Source organism: Thamnophis sirtalis, unplaced genomic scaffold (genome assembly GCF_051295495.1).
Source record: "Thamnophis sirtalis isolate CommonGarterSnake01/CBP01778 unplaced genomic scaffold, rThaSir2_p1.2 scaffold_5, whole genome shotgun sequence".
NCBI classification, from domain to species: domain Eukaryota; kingdom Metazoa; phylum Chordata; class Lepidosauria; order Squamata; family Natricidae; genus Thamnophis; species Thamnophis sirtalis.
The window spans coordinates 31,625,475-31,641,158 of NW_028261385.1; the positions used below are offsets into that span (position 1 = coordinate 31,625,475).

General features: G+C 34.9%; 1 protein-coding gene across 1 annotated transcript in view; it reads left to right on the forward strand.

Annotated features, from left to right (window-relative positions):
- Positions 1-9,062, forward strand: part of RNF180 (ring finger protein 180) — a 47,311-nt gene extending 38,249 nt beyond the window's left edge. Inside the window, 1 exon segment of the mRNA XM_087715557.1 lies at positions 6,315-9,062. Within this exon segment, the coding sequence (XP_087571683.1) occupies positions 6,315-6,514 (200 nt within the window). The 3' untranslated portion in view covers positions 6,515-9,062.
- The last annotated feature ends 6,622 nt before the right edge of the window (positions 9,063-15,684 follow it).

Genomic DNA, 15,684 nt, shown 5'->3' on the forward strand with positions numbered 1-15,684 from the left:
ATTAATTATGTTCATTAACAGCTGTGGCTATGCAAAGCCTAAAAGGAATTTGAGTGACTGTCTTCCACATGATTTTCTCAACATCACACCATACTCACATCTAAATATAAATTGCTTTGCCAATTATCATACAAGAGTATATCTCACTTGATAAAAATACTTTTTAACTGAAAAATGCAGATGTTGCTGAGAATGTTCTAAAATGTTGGCTCGCTTTAAAGAGCAACTTAGAACAAAAATATATTTTATATTTTTCATCACTTCAATGTGTGCCATTCTTTCGTTCTTAATAAAACGAAAATGCTATGTTGTTGTCATCATTTTGCATCATCTTCCTTAATGCCATCTAATGGATTTTTGACTATCATTTTCTTTACTGGGAGTGGGTAGAGTAGAATTGTTCCTTTCTTAAATGCTACAAAAATCAATGCAAGGAAATGAAAGGAGCTGAAGGAAAGAAGATGGGAGCAGACTGTTAATTGAATCTCAGTTCCATGCTTGGAGCAAAGCCCAACTCTCTTCAGTTCAGTAAACGCAGCTCACTTTGGAATTCTTTATTTCAACATTACACATAAAAGTAGATTTTAGAATCTGAAAACATAAGAGTTTTAATTTGAATTGGATCATTACATGACCTAACTTTAAAATTCGGGGTAAAAATACAATTAAAATATATTAAAATATTTATGAAAAATAAAATTAAGAAAAAATTGTCAACTGAAAAAAAATTCTGCTTATTTATGACCACATAGTTTGAACTACAAACTATTGGCATGTATAGATCTAACCACTCACCAGTATTCCAGTCTATCAAGAATCAATTAAATGTAACTCCTCTAGAGATTGAAGAATATCTTCACTGTGCTTACATGTCATAGATCTTAAAGCCAGAGCATGTGTTAGACTTTTGAAGCTTTTTAAAATGTGAGCCTTTAATTTACACTTCAGATTTGTGATTTGTGCTTGGTTTTTTTTATTTGATGAATGCGGTGTGTTCTCAGCTGAGAAAAATTGGGTCAGGCATTTAACTAATGCAATATTAGATATATCTTGGGTTCCTACAGCAAAAACAATTACAGTAATAAAATTACTATTGAATGAATGATTACATTATAAAGTCTAATCTGGGGTAAATTTAATGTAGATTTGCTTAAAGTAAAATCAACAAAGATACAAATCAACTATTATATTTATTCATTCAAATCTCAGCTGAAGCAACTTATCATAAAATATCACTAAGTGTTTGCATAACTATGTCTTGATTAGAGATTGCAAAAAGATTCTAAGATGATGATGCAAAAATAGCCCCTTGGCATATTTGTGTGTTATTTTCTGTTAAGAGTGGAAATAAACAAAAGAATCACTTGTGGCCAATTTGATTTGAGTTCTCTAGAGGATATATTATATAGAGGATTTCTATGTGGTCATTAAATAGTAATGTGTTTTCAGCCGTAGCTACAAATTCATTTCTTGGAAATCAAATTAAAAAACAGATTATACAGGCATAATCTTTGGGATGTAAGCCAGCACAGATTTGAAGAACTTGCAGAAGGATGGATATAAAATCAAACATATTTATCTTTGTAATTTAAATCTTAAAAGCTATATTAGCATAGTGTAACAAATATGTTTGAGGCAATGCCACTCTGATAATATCAAGCCCCATTTCTACATTGTAAAATTAAATTTGGCAAATTTGGAATAAAATATGTATTGTTACATATGGTATCTTGATTGACTTGAATAGCGTAATCATTTGAATGGGATATAATAAATAAATATAATAAATTAAAAAGAAAACAAACAAAAATTCAAAGGGTAGACTTGGTAGACCACTGGGTCTCTTTCTGCCATTGGTTTTCTTAGTTTCTATATTAAGAGTTCGTTTGTTAGTAAATTCAAACTATCCTGAATGAAAACATTTTAGAGGGCCAACTGAAGTTTCTCAGCGAAGCAAAAGGAATGACCTGTTTTTCTTCTTTTAGTGTAGAGAGGTGGAAAGACCACTTTCCATGTTGAATTAGGAAGATGACTAAGAAATAGCACTGCGTGGTGATATTTTTACTTGTATAAGAAATGTATAAGTCACCTCAGTCTCAAAGACCTGCTTGTTTAGCAGCATCAGCAATTTAGTCAATTCAATAAATGCAAGCTACTACAGAGAATGCCTTCTTTTGAGAACCCACCCATTTTATTTCTTAAAAGGTGGAGATCTTCCACAGGGATCTTCTGGTCATGTAGACTGAGCAGGATAGTGGAATTTGCTTGGGATGTGAATTTTAAATCTTGAATTATACATGGAACCATGCTAGAAGTCAATTCAGTGCCTTCAGCAGAAATATATCACAGTCATGAGGCTTCTCAGCAAGCATATGGGCTGCTGCATTTTGCATTAACTGAGTTTCCAGGTGCTCTGCATAGGCAGCTCCACATAAAGCAAATTACAGTAATCTAACTGGAGGGAATAAGCCTGTGAGTGACCAATCTGCAATGCCTCATTTTGAGCATAAAAACCACAATAGTTGCCCTAGTGGAGCCAGATGAACTCATTCTTGACCATGGTCTCCATCTGCTTTTTCAGCAGGAGCCATGAGTTCAGAAGCACTTCCAAATTGCTAGTCTGTTCGCATTATTACATTAAGATGCTACAGCCCCAGAATCAACAGCCTTCTAAAGAAATGGTCATTCTGTCTTCTACGGTAGAGTCTGAACCTGTTTCTTAATGAGACATATACGGTCACTCATCTCATGTATTGTAACTCTGAAAGAATCACAACTATAACAATAAAAACAACATTAGCAATAAAATGAGCTCCCCTTCACAAAAACCTTCCAGTTCTTGGCACTCTAAAACAACCACTCCCCAATACATAAACAGTCACAATCACTAGACACCAATCTAAACCTATCCCACTGTTTTGGGGAGAAGCCAGATTTTTAAGACTTGAAGGGTATGGATGTTTTGGATCTCTATGGGAGGCTGTTGGTGAGAACTGCTACTAAAAAGGCACATGTCCTAGGTTCCACTGGATAATATTTTAGGGAAAGGATCTAAGGTGTTTACATTAACTGCTTAAGTGACCTAATACAATGGGCAAATACTGTCAGGGAGTCTTGAAAACAACCTCTCCCCGGAAACAAAATGGAAGCCAGTACAGTTCATGCAGCAGTAGTGTAATTTGTAATTTGAGCAAGCCAAGAAACATAAGAAATTGTGTGTGCCACCACATTTTGCTGCAGTTGTAACTTAGGTCCAGGATGATCTTTAAAAAAGCTCCATATAGATTCCCCCAATTGCACACCAGCTCTGTGTAGAAGAGAGCTATCAGTTGAGAATCAGAGATTACATTTCACCAGATCCAGAAGGGTCAAAGATCCAAAGCCTTTACAGAAGGAATAGCAGAACCAGAGTGCAGAGTCAAAAGAGGCAGCAGTCTAGAATCCCTAGTCACCTAAAAGTGGACTAAATCCAACCCTTCAATTTCATTTGACTTATCTAGCTCCATTAGGAGCTAGCTGTTGATTAAAATACTCCTATGCATAGGTTTTTAGCAATAAATCAGTTATTATTGGAGCTTCATGTGTGGACTGGTCTTTTGCACTATCAAGTTTGCCTTATTAGGGCTGAGTGACAGCCAATTCTTCCCCAACCAAGCCCTCATATATTCCAGACACTTAATCAATACCTGAACAGCATCACTGTCCCAACCAGGAGTGAAAATATACAACTGGGTACAATCAGCATGCTGATGATAATTGCACTCTATTGTCAAATGACCTTATTAAGAGGATTTATGTAGATATTAAATAGCAGTAGACTTAGCAATAGCAGTAGACTTATATACCGCTTCATAGGCCTTTCAGGCCTCTCTAAGCGGTTTACAGAGAGTCAGCATATTGCCCCCAACAATCTGGGTCCTCATTTTACCCACCTCGGAAGGATGGAAGGCTGAGTCAACCCTGAGCCGGTGAGATTTGAACCGCTGACCTGCTGATCTAGCAGTAGCCTGCAGTGCTGCATTTAACCACTGCGCCACCTTGGCTCTTCTAAAAGAGAAGCAGTAAGAAACCCAAACCATTTAGAAGGGCCCAGATTCAGGCCTTCTGTCCACCACTATGGAAGAAGAAACAGACTCACAGAAAACAGTTCTCCCCACTCCTAGTCCTTGAAGCCAGTCCAAATGGTTAATGGTATCAAAGGCTGCCAAGTGATCTGAGAGGTCCAGGACGGTTGGTCCATCCTGATCCTGAACACTCCAGTAGTCAATCATAAGTGTAATTGATATTGTCTCAGTACTATAACTCAACTGAATCCTGAGTAAAAAAGCGCCAGATAATGGGCTTCATTCCATGCTGCAACCAAGGCCTTAACTGAACCATGCACCATGCTTCATGGGGGAAAAAAACACCCTTTGAAACCACATTAAGGCTATCAGTTGTCCAGGATGTGCCAAATGAATAGATATTTTTCACCATCCAGACCTGGTCAGAACTTAAAGATTGATATCATCATATTGATATGCATCACCCCCGAAGGAGATGGTATTTTCTCAAAAGGTACATTTAACTTAGCAATCGAGTTACAATTATACCAAACTGATTGTTTGACAGATTCAGTACAAGAAGCAAGGAAATGTAAGCCTAAAGTGGGTTAGTTACAAGCTCTCTTTATAGATTTAAGAAAATTATTATCATGTAATTGGTTTCATTATAATTATAGTTAATTAGTACCAGCAGCATAGGATATTATCAATACAATTGATAAGGTTAGCCATTAATACATATTAAAATATATAATGGGTAGATACACTATATTGCCAAAAGTATTGGCTCACCTGCCTTTACTCGCATATGAACTTACTGTAAGTGACATCCCATTCCTAATCCATAGGGTTCAATATGACGTCGGCCCACCATTTGCAGCTATAACAGCTTCAACTCTTCTGAGAAGGCTGTCCACAAGGTTTAGGACTGTGTTTATGGGAATTTTTTACCATTCTTCCAGAACTGCATTTGTGAGGTCACACACTGATGTTGGACAAGAAGGCCTGGCTCTCAGCCGCTGTTCTAATTCATCCCAAAGGTGTTTTATTGGGTTGAGGTCAGGACTCTGTGCAGGCCAGTCAAGTTCATCCGCACCAGACTCCGTCATCCATGTCTTTATGGACCTTGCTTTGTGCACTGGTGCACAGTCATGTTGGAAGAGGAGGGGGCCAGCTCCAAACTGTGCCCACAAAGTTGGGAATATGGAATCGTCCAAAATGTCTTGATATGCTGAAGCATTCAGAGTTCCTTTCACTGGAAATAAGGGGCCAAGCCCAGCTCCTGAAAAACAACCCCACACCATAATCCCCCCTCCACCAAACTTTACACTTGGCACAATGCAGTCAGACAAGTACCGTTCTCCTGGCAACCGCCAAACCCAGACTCATCCATCAGATTGCCAGATGGAGAAGCGCGATTTGTCACTCCAGAGAACACGTCTCCACTGCTCTAGACTCCAGTGGCGATGTGTTTTACACCACTGCATCCAACGCTTTGCATTGCACTTGGTGATGTATGGCTTGGATGCAGCTGCTCGGCCATGGGAACCCATTCCATGAAGCTCTCTGCGCACTGTTCTTGAGCTAATATGAAGGTCTGCATGTCTAGGTACTTGATTTTATACACCTGTGGCCATGGAAGTGATTGGAACACCTGATTCTGATTATTTGGATGAGTGAGAGAATGTTTTTGGCAATGTAGTGTATATTGAGATCACACTTCACTTGCACAATGAAGTCTCATTTAATAAAGGGAACTGGACCGCACAAGAGGCAGGTGAGTGTGTGAAACTTTATTTGCGCAAGCAGGGGATCTAGATTGTGCATGCAAAATCATCCACCCAGCCACTGCTTGCTGCTCTCGCCAATGCTGCTCCATGGAGCCAGAAAGGTTGGGGATCGCTATTGTAAAACACTATGGGTTGTATATAACTCTAAGTGCTATTGCTCTACTGCTACAGGATTTTTGATTGAAAGTTCTTTCCTACTTCACTCTTCGTTTCTAGTAAAGTTTATAGAAACCATAAATTAACCCTCAACCCCCGGTGCGCAGCATGCAAAACACTGCCCCCTCAGGTCCATAGAATAAGCTCTCCCCACAGAACCGGTCCCTGGTGCCCAAAAGGTTGGGGGCCACTAAATTAACCCACACAAGTTTCCTTCTTTTCCTTTGTGCATTTTCATTTCCATGTATTGGGCATACATAGTTGTAAAAGTTGTAAAACGAAATTATTTTCCATAAACTTTTATCAAATCATTATATTTATTCAGCAGGTTTTCAGAGTACAGACTCCTTCACACGAAGGCATTTTCCACATGCTGCTCACAGAATGGATTATATGGACTTTGAGGACGATAGCCGTGGATGGCGATTTGACATGGACATGGTGATCATCTACATTTATGCCATCAACTGGGTCTTGGGATTTATCGTGTTTTGTTTTCTTTGCTATTTTTTCTTTCCTTTTTAAGGATTTCTGTTCCCTATTTTGTATGTGAGTGGCAAGACAAAGAAATAGACAAATCTGGATTAAAGAATGCAGATGGTATACAATCTCTGGTCTACTGTATAACACTGATAAAACTGCACAACAATAATTTACTTTGGTTTACTAATTATTATTATATTTTGAAGTTAAAAAATATTTGCATATTAAAAATGTTAGATTGCTTTTTCTAATACCTGTTAAGATGACATGGTGCTTTGAGTCCATAATTGCAATTTGTACATAAACTTGGGCAGGTTCATGAGAGTATTCATAAAGCAGATAAACTTTACTGATTAGCTTCAACTACTACCTGGTATGTATAAAATACATATACAAACTATCACCTCACACTTAATGGTTTCTGTAGATATAGTTCACATTAAATGCTTACATTCGGTTAAAACATTTTTTCTCATCAACTTTGGAATTCAGTGTGATATTTTTATATCAGTGCTTATTGCATATAATGGTCATGTTGAATCTAGCTTTCCACCTCTTGAAATCATTTCAGGAGTTTCATGAGAGATTTTTTAAATAGTAAAATGTGTTATGTACTTTAAGATATATGGTATATGACTTGGGAGAAATTTGTTAGAGAAATGTGTATAGTGCCTATGGTGGTCAGTTTTTAAGCAGAGACAATTTAGCTGCCTTTTTATTTGTGGATGTCTATCAAATTACTCAAAAGACTCGTTGGTTTGCCTTATTGATCAGCAGTATTTATGTTAAGAGCTGACATTAAAGAAACAAAAATCAAATTTTCAATTTTCTACCTATGTATATAGAATAATTGAGGAAGGAAGGAGCACTTTATTCTAATTTTATCTAGTTTTAGTTAAAATCTGTATATTTTGTTGTGTCTAATGTTTTGTGATCCTTAACCCAATTTCCCCGAATTTGGGAAGATGAGAGGAAAAGAGAGAGAAAAGAGATGGCCAGAAAGAGAAACTCAGAAGCACCTTTGATCCATGTTGCTGAAAATATCTGATCCCTGACTCTTATATGATGTTCCTATAAATTCTGTTTGTAAGAAACCTTGAACTTCTGACCGCTTGGCTAACTAACAACCTTGACCTGGCTCTTGGAACTCTGGCTTGTATTTGGACTATTCTTCTGTGTGCTCCTATTGAAAACTAACTCTTCAAGTAAGCTTCTGTTTTGTTTACATTCTTCGTTTGCTGTTTATCTCTTCAGCTTTGAAGTAAAATTGCTAATCTCCATAGCAATCACATTTAAGTATGTGTGATTGAAACCTAAAGCAAGGTGCAAGATTACAGTCTGACTCAAAAGTTGAAACCAGAAGTTAGTGAAAATCAGCGGGAAAATCAGCAGGAGTCTACGTTTCTGGGGAAAGCTTAAATTTAGGATTATGGACCAGTTTTTCTCCAGGAGTCATCAACTTCTTTCACTTCTGGAACAGTTTCCATCCCCCCAAATGCTACAGAGTGATACCATTTCCAGCTGCCTTGAGTTACATGAACAGAAAGTAAAAGATGAAGTTCAATTAAGTAATGTATAATTATGCAGTATATTTTCTTTTAAAAAATGTTTACAGATTGAGGTAAATTGTGGAAATACTTTTAACAGTTTGGAATATTGTGAATTGTCGGAGTTGGACATGACAAGTGTCAGTCTTGAAAGTATTAATGATTGAAAATGGTACCTGCAGTTGATTAAATGTTGGGGTCACATTCTTGATTGCTATTCTTCATATATAAGTGACAATTCTTTAAAATTACTGGCCTAATTTATTTTCAAAATACAGTGTAACCTTTCTATCTGAATAGTCATGATATTAAGTAAATGAAGTTTATCTATGAATTGAATTCTCTAAAATACTTATTTCTAGACTCCAATAAATACAGTGATTTTCTCAAATGTCTGAATCCAGAAGATTGGATATATACTATAATCATAATTAGTATTAAAATTTATTCAATTATAATGGCAAGAAATGACTTTGATTCAGGTATATGTTACTGAACAACTGGTAATAATACTTCCAATTTGAGAAAAGCCAGAAATTTTAGCAGTAGAAATTGGGAACAGTATTAATTTATTTTTAATTCTGTAATTCTTTGTAAATACAGTTCTGAAATATTTAGGCTTAAGTCTGTTTGTTAAGTAAACTATCATGAATATACCATTGATATCCTAGTAAGCCTTCTGAGACTTGATTTTAATTTTTGGAATATTTTTATCTAGGTTGTATATTTTTATCTATAATGTTATGGTGCTCATAGTAACTTTTAAATTTCAATCACTATTAAGAGTGTTATTGTATGTTTGTAGCAATTAAACTAAGGTTTTTTTTGTAAATATATAGTGTTAACTTTCATTTTTTAAGAATAGAGAACTAAGAAGGAATTGCTTTTTATATAAAGTGAAAAGATTTTAATGATATGCAAGCTCTGAAAAATTAAGGAGTTCAACAAATTTTAATTGTAAATTTCCCATTGCATATCTGCTTTGCAGCACTAAAATAGAATGGTGATTATTCATTTTATGAAGATATTGGGATACTTGCTCTCTAGCATGTGAAAACTAACTCACTATTTTTCAAAATGCTAACCTAAAAATACAAATATTTATAAAAAGGAGAAATTACCTAAATATCCAAATATGATGTGAAAAATATTACAAAAATCAGCTTTGAAAAGTAGGCCAGGAAACACATGAAAGTTTGTGAAAATGTAGGAAAATGGCAGAACTGATCAACTTAGACAATATAGGGTAACTAGATGAAAGGAAAAACAAATGTATATGATTTATATCTGGCCTATTCAAGGCAATCAAAAAGAGTTGTGTGATCAGGGTATACTCTCAAATGTTAGAAAGTTATTTGGGGGGGAATCACATTATACAATCAAATATATCTGCCAGAATAATTAAGATAATTGTTATCCTGAGAAAACCAATAACCTAGTTTTTGGACAATAATCTGATCAATGTGAGGAAAGATTGAAGATACCCACAGCTTCTTTTATGCAGTTTTTTTGGAAAAGGTTTGCTATTGCCTTCTTTCTGGGGTTAAGAGACAGCAACTGGTCCGACATCACCCAGATGACCTCATGCCTAAAATGGAATTAAAACTCATGGTTTCTTGGTTTCTAGCCTGGTGCCTTAACCATTTTGTCATTATTAGAAACAAATTAAAAATAGTATTGTTCACAATGTATGATTTATAGTTGAATTGACACTCAGCTGAGCCCAGCAACATTAGTATGAACTGATTTTTAGTAATATTGTCTTCAGTTTAACCAGATAAACCTAGTTTATTATAGCCAGATTAGATAGGTTATTGCTATTTCACATGATTTCCCATCTTGTGGTTCACATCTTCAAAAAAGGGGAAAAAAATAGATCCAGGAAACTACAGACCAATCAGCCTGACCTCAATACCAGAAAAGATTCTGGAAAAGATAATCAAGCAACAAATTAGCAAACACCTAGAAGTAAACAAAGTAATAGCCAAAAGCCAATATTGGTTTGTCAAAAACAGATCATGCCAGACTAATCTTATTGCATTCTTTGACAAAGTGACAAAATTAGTGGACCAGAGGAATGCCGTCGATATAGCTTACTTGGACTTCAGTAAGGCATTTGATAAGGTAGACCAGTGTTTTTCAACCACTGTGCCGTGGCACACTAGTGTGCCGTGACATAGTGTAAGGTGTGCCGTGGGAGAATTACTTTATATATAGTCAATATAGGCACAGAGTTAAATTTTTTTAACATTTTCTAATGGTGGTGTGCCTCGTGATTTTTTTCATGAAAAAAAGTGTGCCTTTGCACAAAAAAGGTTGAAAAACACTGAGGTAGACCATAATCTACTACTAGATAAAGTAGAAGAATGTGGGTTAGACAGCATCACCTCCAAATGGATTCGTAACTGGCTGACCAACCACACTCAACGTGTAGTCCTCAATGGAACTGCATCTACATGGAGGGAAGTATGCAGTGGAGTACCCCATGGCTCTGTTTTAGGCCAGTACTCTTCAACATCTTCATCAATGATTTGGATGAGGAAATAAATGGGGAACTCATCAAATTTGCAGATGACACCAAGCTGGCAGGAATAGCCAACACTCCAGAAGATAGGTTTAAAATACAGAAGGATCTTGACAAACTTGAACATTGGGCACTATCTAATAAAATAAAATTTAATGGTGAAAAGAGTAAGGTTCTACATTTAGGCAAGAAAAACGAAATGCACAGGTACAGTATAGGTGGTACCTTGCTCAGTAGTAGTAACTGTGAAAGGGATCTTGGAGTCCTAGTGGACAACCATTTAAATATGAGCTAGCAGTGTGCAACAGCTGGCAAAAAAGCCAACACAGTTCTAGGCTACATAAACAGAGGGATAGAATCAAGATCACGTGAAGTGTTAATACCACTTTATAATGCCTTGGTAAGGCCACACTTGGAATACTGCATTCAGTTTTGCTCGCCACGATGTGGAAAAGATGTGGAGACTCTAGAAAGAGTGCAGAGAAGAGCAACAAAGATGATTAGGGGACTGGAGACTAAAACATGAGGAACGGTTGCAGGAGCTGGGTATGTCTACTTTAATGAAAAGAAGGAATAGGGGAGACATGTATCACAACCTGCACTATTTACATTAGTGTGTAAATTTTAAAGGCAATAAAGTAGGACAAAACAAACAAATCTTAATAAGATAATATTCAGGGAGTCAAAAGAAATGTTCAAGTGACTGTTTCAAGTCCCTTGAACAATAGTCACCTTGCTACATCTCTAAAGTTTGTACGGTTCGGAAACTAGTTAGTTGTCAACTCAAATGTATGTAAAAGTATTTAGAACTGATTCTATTATATAAAATTTACTATGGTTTTATTAGTTTTAACATTATGGGTTAAATGGTTAAAATACTTCTGTTTATGTGTGCGGAATTGAACATTAGAAATACATTTTTAGCTAAAATTTTGGGCACAAATTAAACCCATCTGCTTAGATTGGCTGTATTCCAATGATTGCATAGTTTATCCTTGGAAGTGAATACATATTTTAATTAGCATAGTTATTGATTATGGTCCATATTCTGTTTTATTTATTCTGTTCTGCTACCTTAGTTTCAATTAAATATTTCTTTTTCTATGATATATTAGATTTTGTTTGATTAACTTAAGATCTGTTTCTATCCTGCAAATAAATTCAAATATAGTGACTTCCTTTTAAACTCTTTCTATCAATGTCACCATAAAAGATAACACCGTTGAAGGAATCATGGTGTATCATGAGAATACTGTAAGGAACTTGCATGCCATGTTAGTATCATCAACAGTCCTCTATTTTTGGAGGATTTTAAATGCTGTGAATTTATTAATGCATTAAAACAGATTTCATTCCTTCTACCAAAAACTGGTTATCTCTAAACTCTCTAATTTTCCAAGTTTCTAACAATTTGCTTCTCACTCCGAAGGAAAGAAGCCATGATGAAAATAATTAAAAGGTGATGTGCTAAATATATTCAGTGTAAAAAAAAAGTATCTCAAAAAACCATGACATAATTTTCCAAAACTGAAATTATAATTAATGGATATTCTAATGAGAAAATTACTTGAAAACACAGATAATAGAATTTAAGAATTAAAAGACAATCCTATGCGCGAAAATATTATATTTCTTCAAACCAGTCATTCACTATAATGTTTCTAAACTTATTTTACAGGATAAATGAACTGGATTGGGAGGCAGACTAAATTATATCTAGTCTGTATATTATAGCTTTGAAGAAGTATCAACAGTTTACAAGATGTGCTATTGCTGAACAGATCCAGTTAAAGTACGCTATCTGAATGAGTCCAAAGATCAGAGAGCTATTAGAAATTAAATGGAAAAAAATATTACGAGTGCATTTTAAAACTGGAGCTATTGTTGCAGTTAGATCTGATCTATTTAAACAGGGTATTGTGCAGTCAATGGGCTCAATAAAAGATTTAAAAACAATCTCTACCAGATAAAACAGTAAACTTCTTGGTTTTAAAACATCAGCTGATTTGAAATGTAGATGACTTATTTTTATAATCTAAATATTTTTTGTTTCTTACTTTGCCTTTGGGAAAGATTATTTGATGAATCATTGCTTTTGGTCTGACAGTTATTTCTAAAGATTCAGACTGGGCTTGCAATTCAGCCATACAACTGAAATTGTGCTAGAATCTTTACTGACAACAGCCTTTGTCTCAAACCTAGTGCTAAAAATATAAACTTCTGATCTCAGCACCTTTTTTTAATAAAACCATGAATGGAGAAAGAGGAAAGGGGAGACTGAGGAAGTTGTGACTGGGTGGAATTAATGAGATCCTCTGGAAGGAGGTGAAAATTTAAAGAAAAGACCATTTACAGGGCAGGATGTGGCCACAATGCAAGCAAAGATTATTTGGAAGCATAGAGAGGATTGGAAAGTACTAGTGAATAGAGACAGACTAAACCCATTTTTTCCTTCTGCTTTTCTTTCATTTCTTCTGACTCCTTCGTTGTACTCTGCATTATGTTGCTTACGCAGAAAGAGAATACGTGATAGACATGTATTATATATGTCATTTTTAATCCTATTGAAAGACGTATTATTTTATTGTATGGCATAACAAATCTAGCATGAATAGCCATTAATCTGTTCATTTGGGATTCTCTATGACAATACTCTAGCGGAAAAATCAGTGTCTCTGTCAAGACATGTTTGTATCTCATCAACTGAACTGATGTCATCATAAATTGCTCCTAAATATGCTAGGATTTGATTTCCAGAACTGCATAAAACCATTTTATATTACCTATTAAGCACCTGGAAAATATTCAGACGTTTTGAATATTATAAACTCTTTTGGAGTGCTTGACATGGTATCCTCCTTTAGTTGTTTATTTCCACCACAAATAAATAATTATGTGAACCAATATTTAGGCTGCTGATACTCAGTTAAGTTAAATTTACCAAATAATCAAGTTTTGATAATAATTGTGTGCCTTTGAAATCTTCCAAGCTAGTCATTGTTATGGAAAGTTCTGCACAAATAATTAAAACATGGACAACATGTAACGAAAAATAAATGCTTGTTATAATCTTCTGTGTTCTGTCCAATCAGTTCGCATAAAATATATACAAAATTCATTAGCCTAATATTTCATATTATTTTCCCTCTCATATCAAAACGGAAGTTGTATTATCTGTTTTTCACGAATAAATACTGAATTTTAGAGAATCTTTGAAACTGAATGGATACTATTTTATCCCAATCTGTATACAGGTTTCTCTCACGTTGTATAAATTTGTTATTATGAAACCAAACATAATACTTTGGAGAAATTTGGTCCTTTGGATATTTTCTTTTCAATGTTTTTTCACCATATTTTTTGTTGCATCAAAGGTGTATATGTTCAACTTCTTTGACATTTATCCATTTATGTGCGTATCAAATATCACTATTTCCAATCAAATGAATCATATCTGATATAGATGTAAAGATTAAGCAATTACATTAATTGTATATTGTCATATAATTCAGCAGAGTTTTCTACATGATAGAAGTTACCTCTTTTCCCTTCACATCAAGATTCTACTACATTTTTATTTTTTAATTAGTGTAAAAAATATATTGGGCAGGATTTTTCATTTTATCTAGTCTGTTTCTATTACTCAATTGCAATTCAAGCCCACTATTCATGTGGGTGATAACTGGGCAGCACAGATGGAGATGTACTTTAATCACAGTTGGTGTATTACTTAATTGAGTCCAATAATATTTACTAGCAAGCTGCTACATTCTTGTAGAATATATTCATCTCAGCAGGAAATAGTTTACTTTGACCTTCTGTCCTGGTAACATAAGTACTTATTTGTAGATGGTAGCCTGACTTACAGTCATGCTCTCATCCTACATAGTTTGAAGAACAAATATGCACACCTGAACACCTGTAGGTTTTTTATGCAGGGTTGAAATCTCTGCTTGCAAATGTCCAATTATCTGAAGATATTCAATGCTTTACAATTTTTTTAGTTAAGGTATATAAATATCAGAAGTCATCTGTGGACCTGAAAAAGGTTCTTTTTGGGATACACATAGCGTCACAGATTGAAACGAACACCTCACTATGATTTCGATGCTTCTGGATTGAAAGGATTAGCCAGCAGAAGAAAAGACAGCAGACACATTTTCCATTTGTTCATCTAAATAAATAAATAGTACTAAAATCAAAGTATTTTAAAATATGATGAGGGATGAATATTCAATTACAATGTTTAGCCTACTCACTATATAGTTGTTCAGCACATTTCAGGAAGTTATTGAAATGTATTCATGTTTCAATAATTATAAATCCAGATTATGCATCTAACTGATATTATTTTGACCATGACTAAACTAATGGGGAAGACTCAGAGAATTCTTCCACTATTTTAAATTCCAATTCAGTTCCCGCCAATTTCAGACAACTATCTTGGCAATTTCAACTGCACTGCACACATCATAGTCAGGAAAGTACTACTCAAGAATTCATTATTTGCAATCATTTATTTCATATTCATCATCATTTAAAAGCCTTGGTCATATCTTTTAAAAGATATTTTCTAATTTGTTGCACAGGAAATAGAACTAAATATTTATCTAGATCACTAAAAATACATAGCGATCTAGATCACTAAATAGGGGTAAGTGTTTTTCCCGAAATCTTATGGTATCAGACTGATGCTGGCAAAATACAGGATGCCACAACTCCATACAATAGTTATAAACAGCCTGCAGAGTATTGCTTGCAATAGGCAAGTCGGTTTCATTTCATATTGCATATGTCAGATTCCAAAGCCATTTCCAGTTATTCCCAATGTATAATTCAGTTACTTGAATGTTTCCAAGTACATCTTTTTTTAGGACTGAAGAAAGATACACCACTGTGTCTTTCCAATTGCTTACATTCTACAGTCTCTTTCAGTTCAATTAGCAACCCTGAGTTGCATAAAGTGACTGTACTTTATAAAATGCCATAGAGTGCATTGCAAGATGATTTTGCATGAATTAAAAATAGATGGGTTTAAGTTTAATGAAAAAAGTGAGTTGAATGTTTCTACTGTGGGTTGTGTTTATTGCATCAAACAATGCACAAACATTCAAATTCTATGTAATTTATTAAGTGGACTG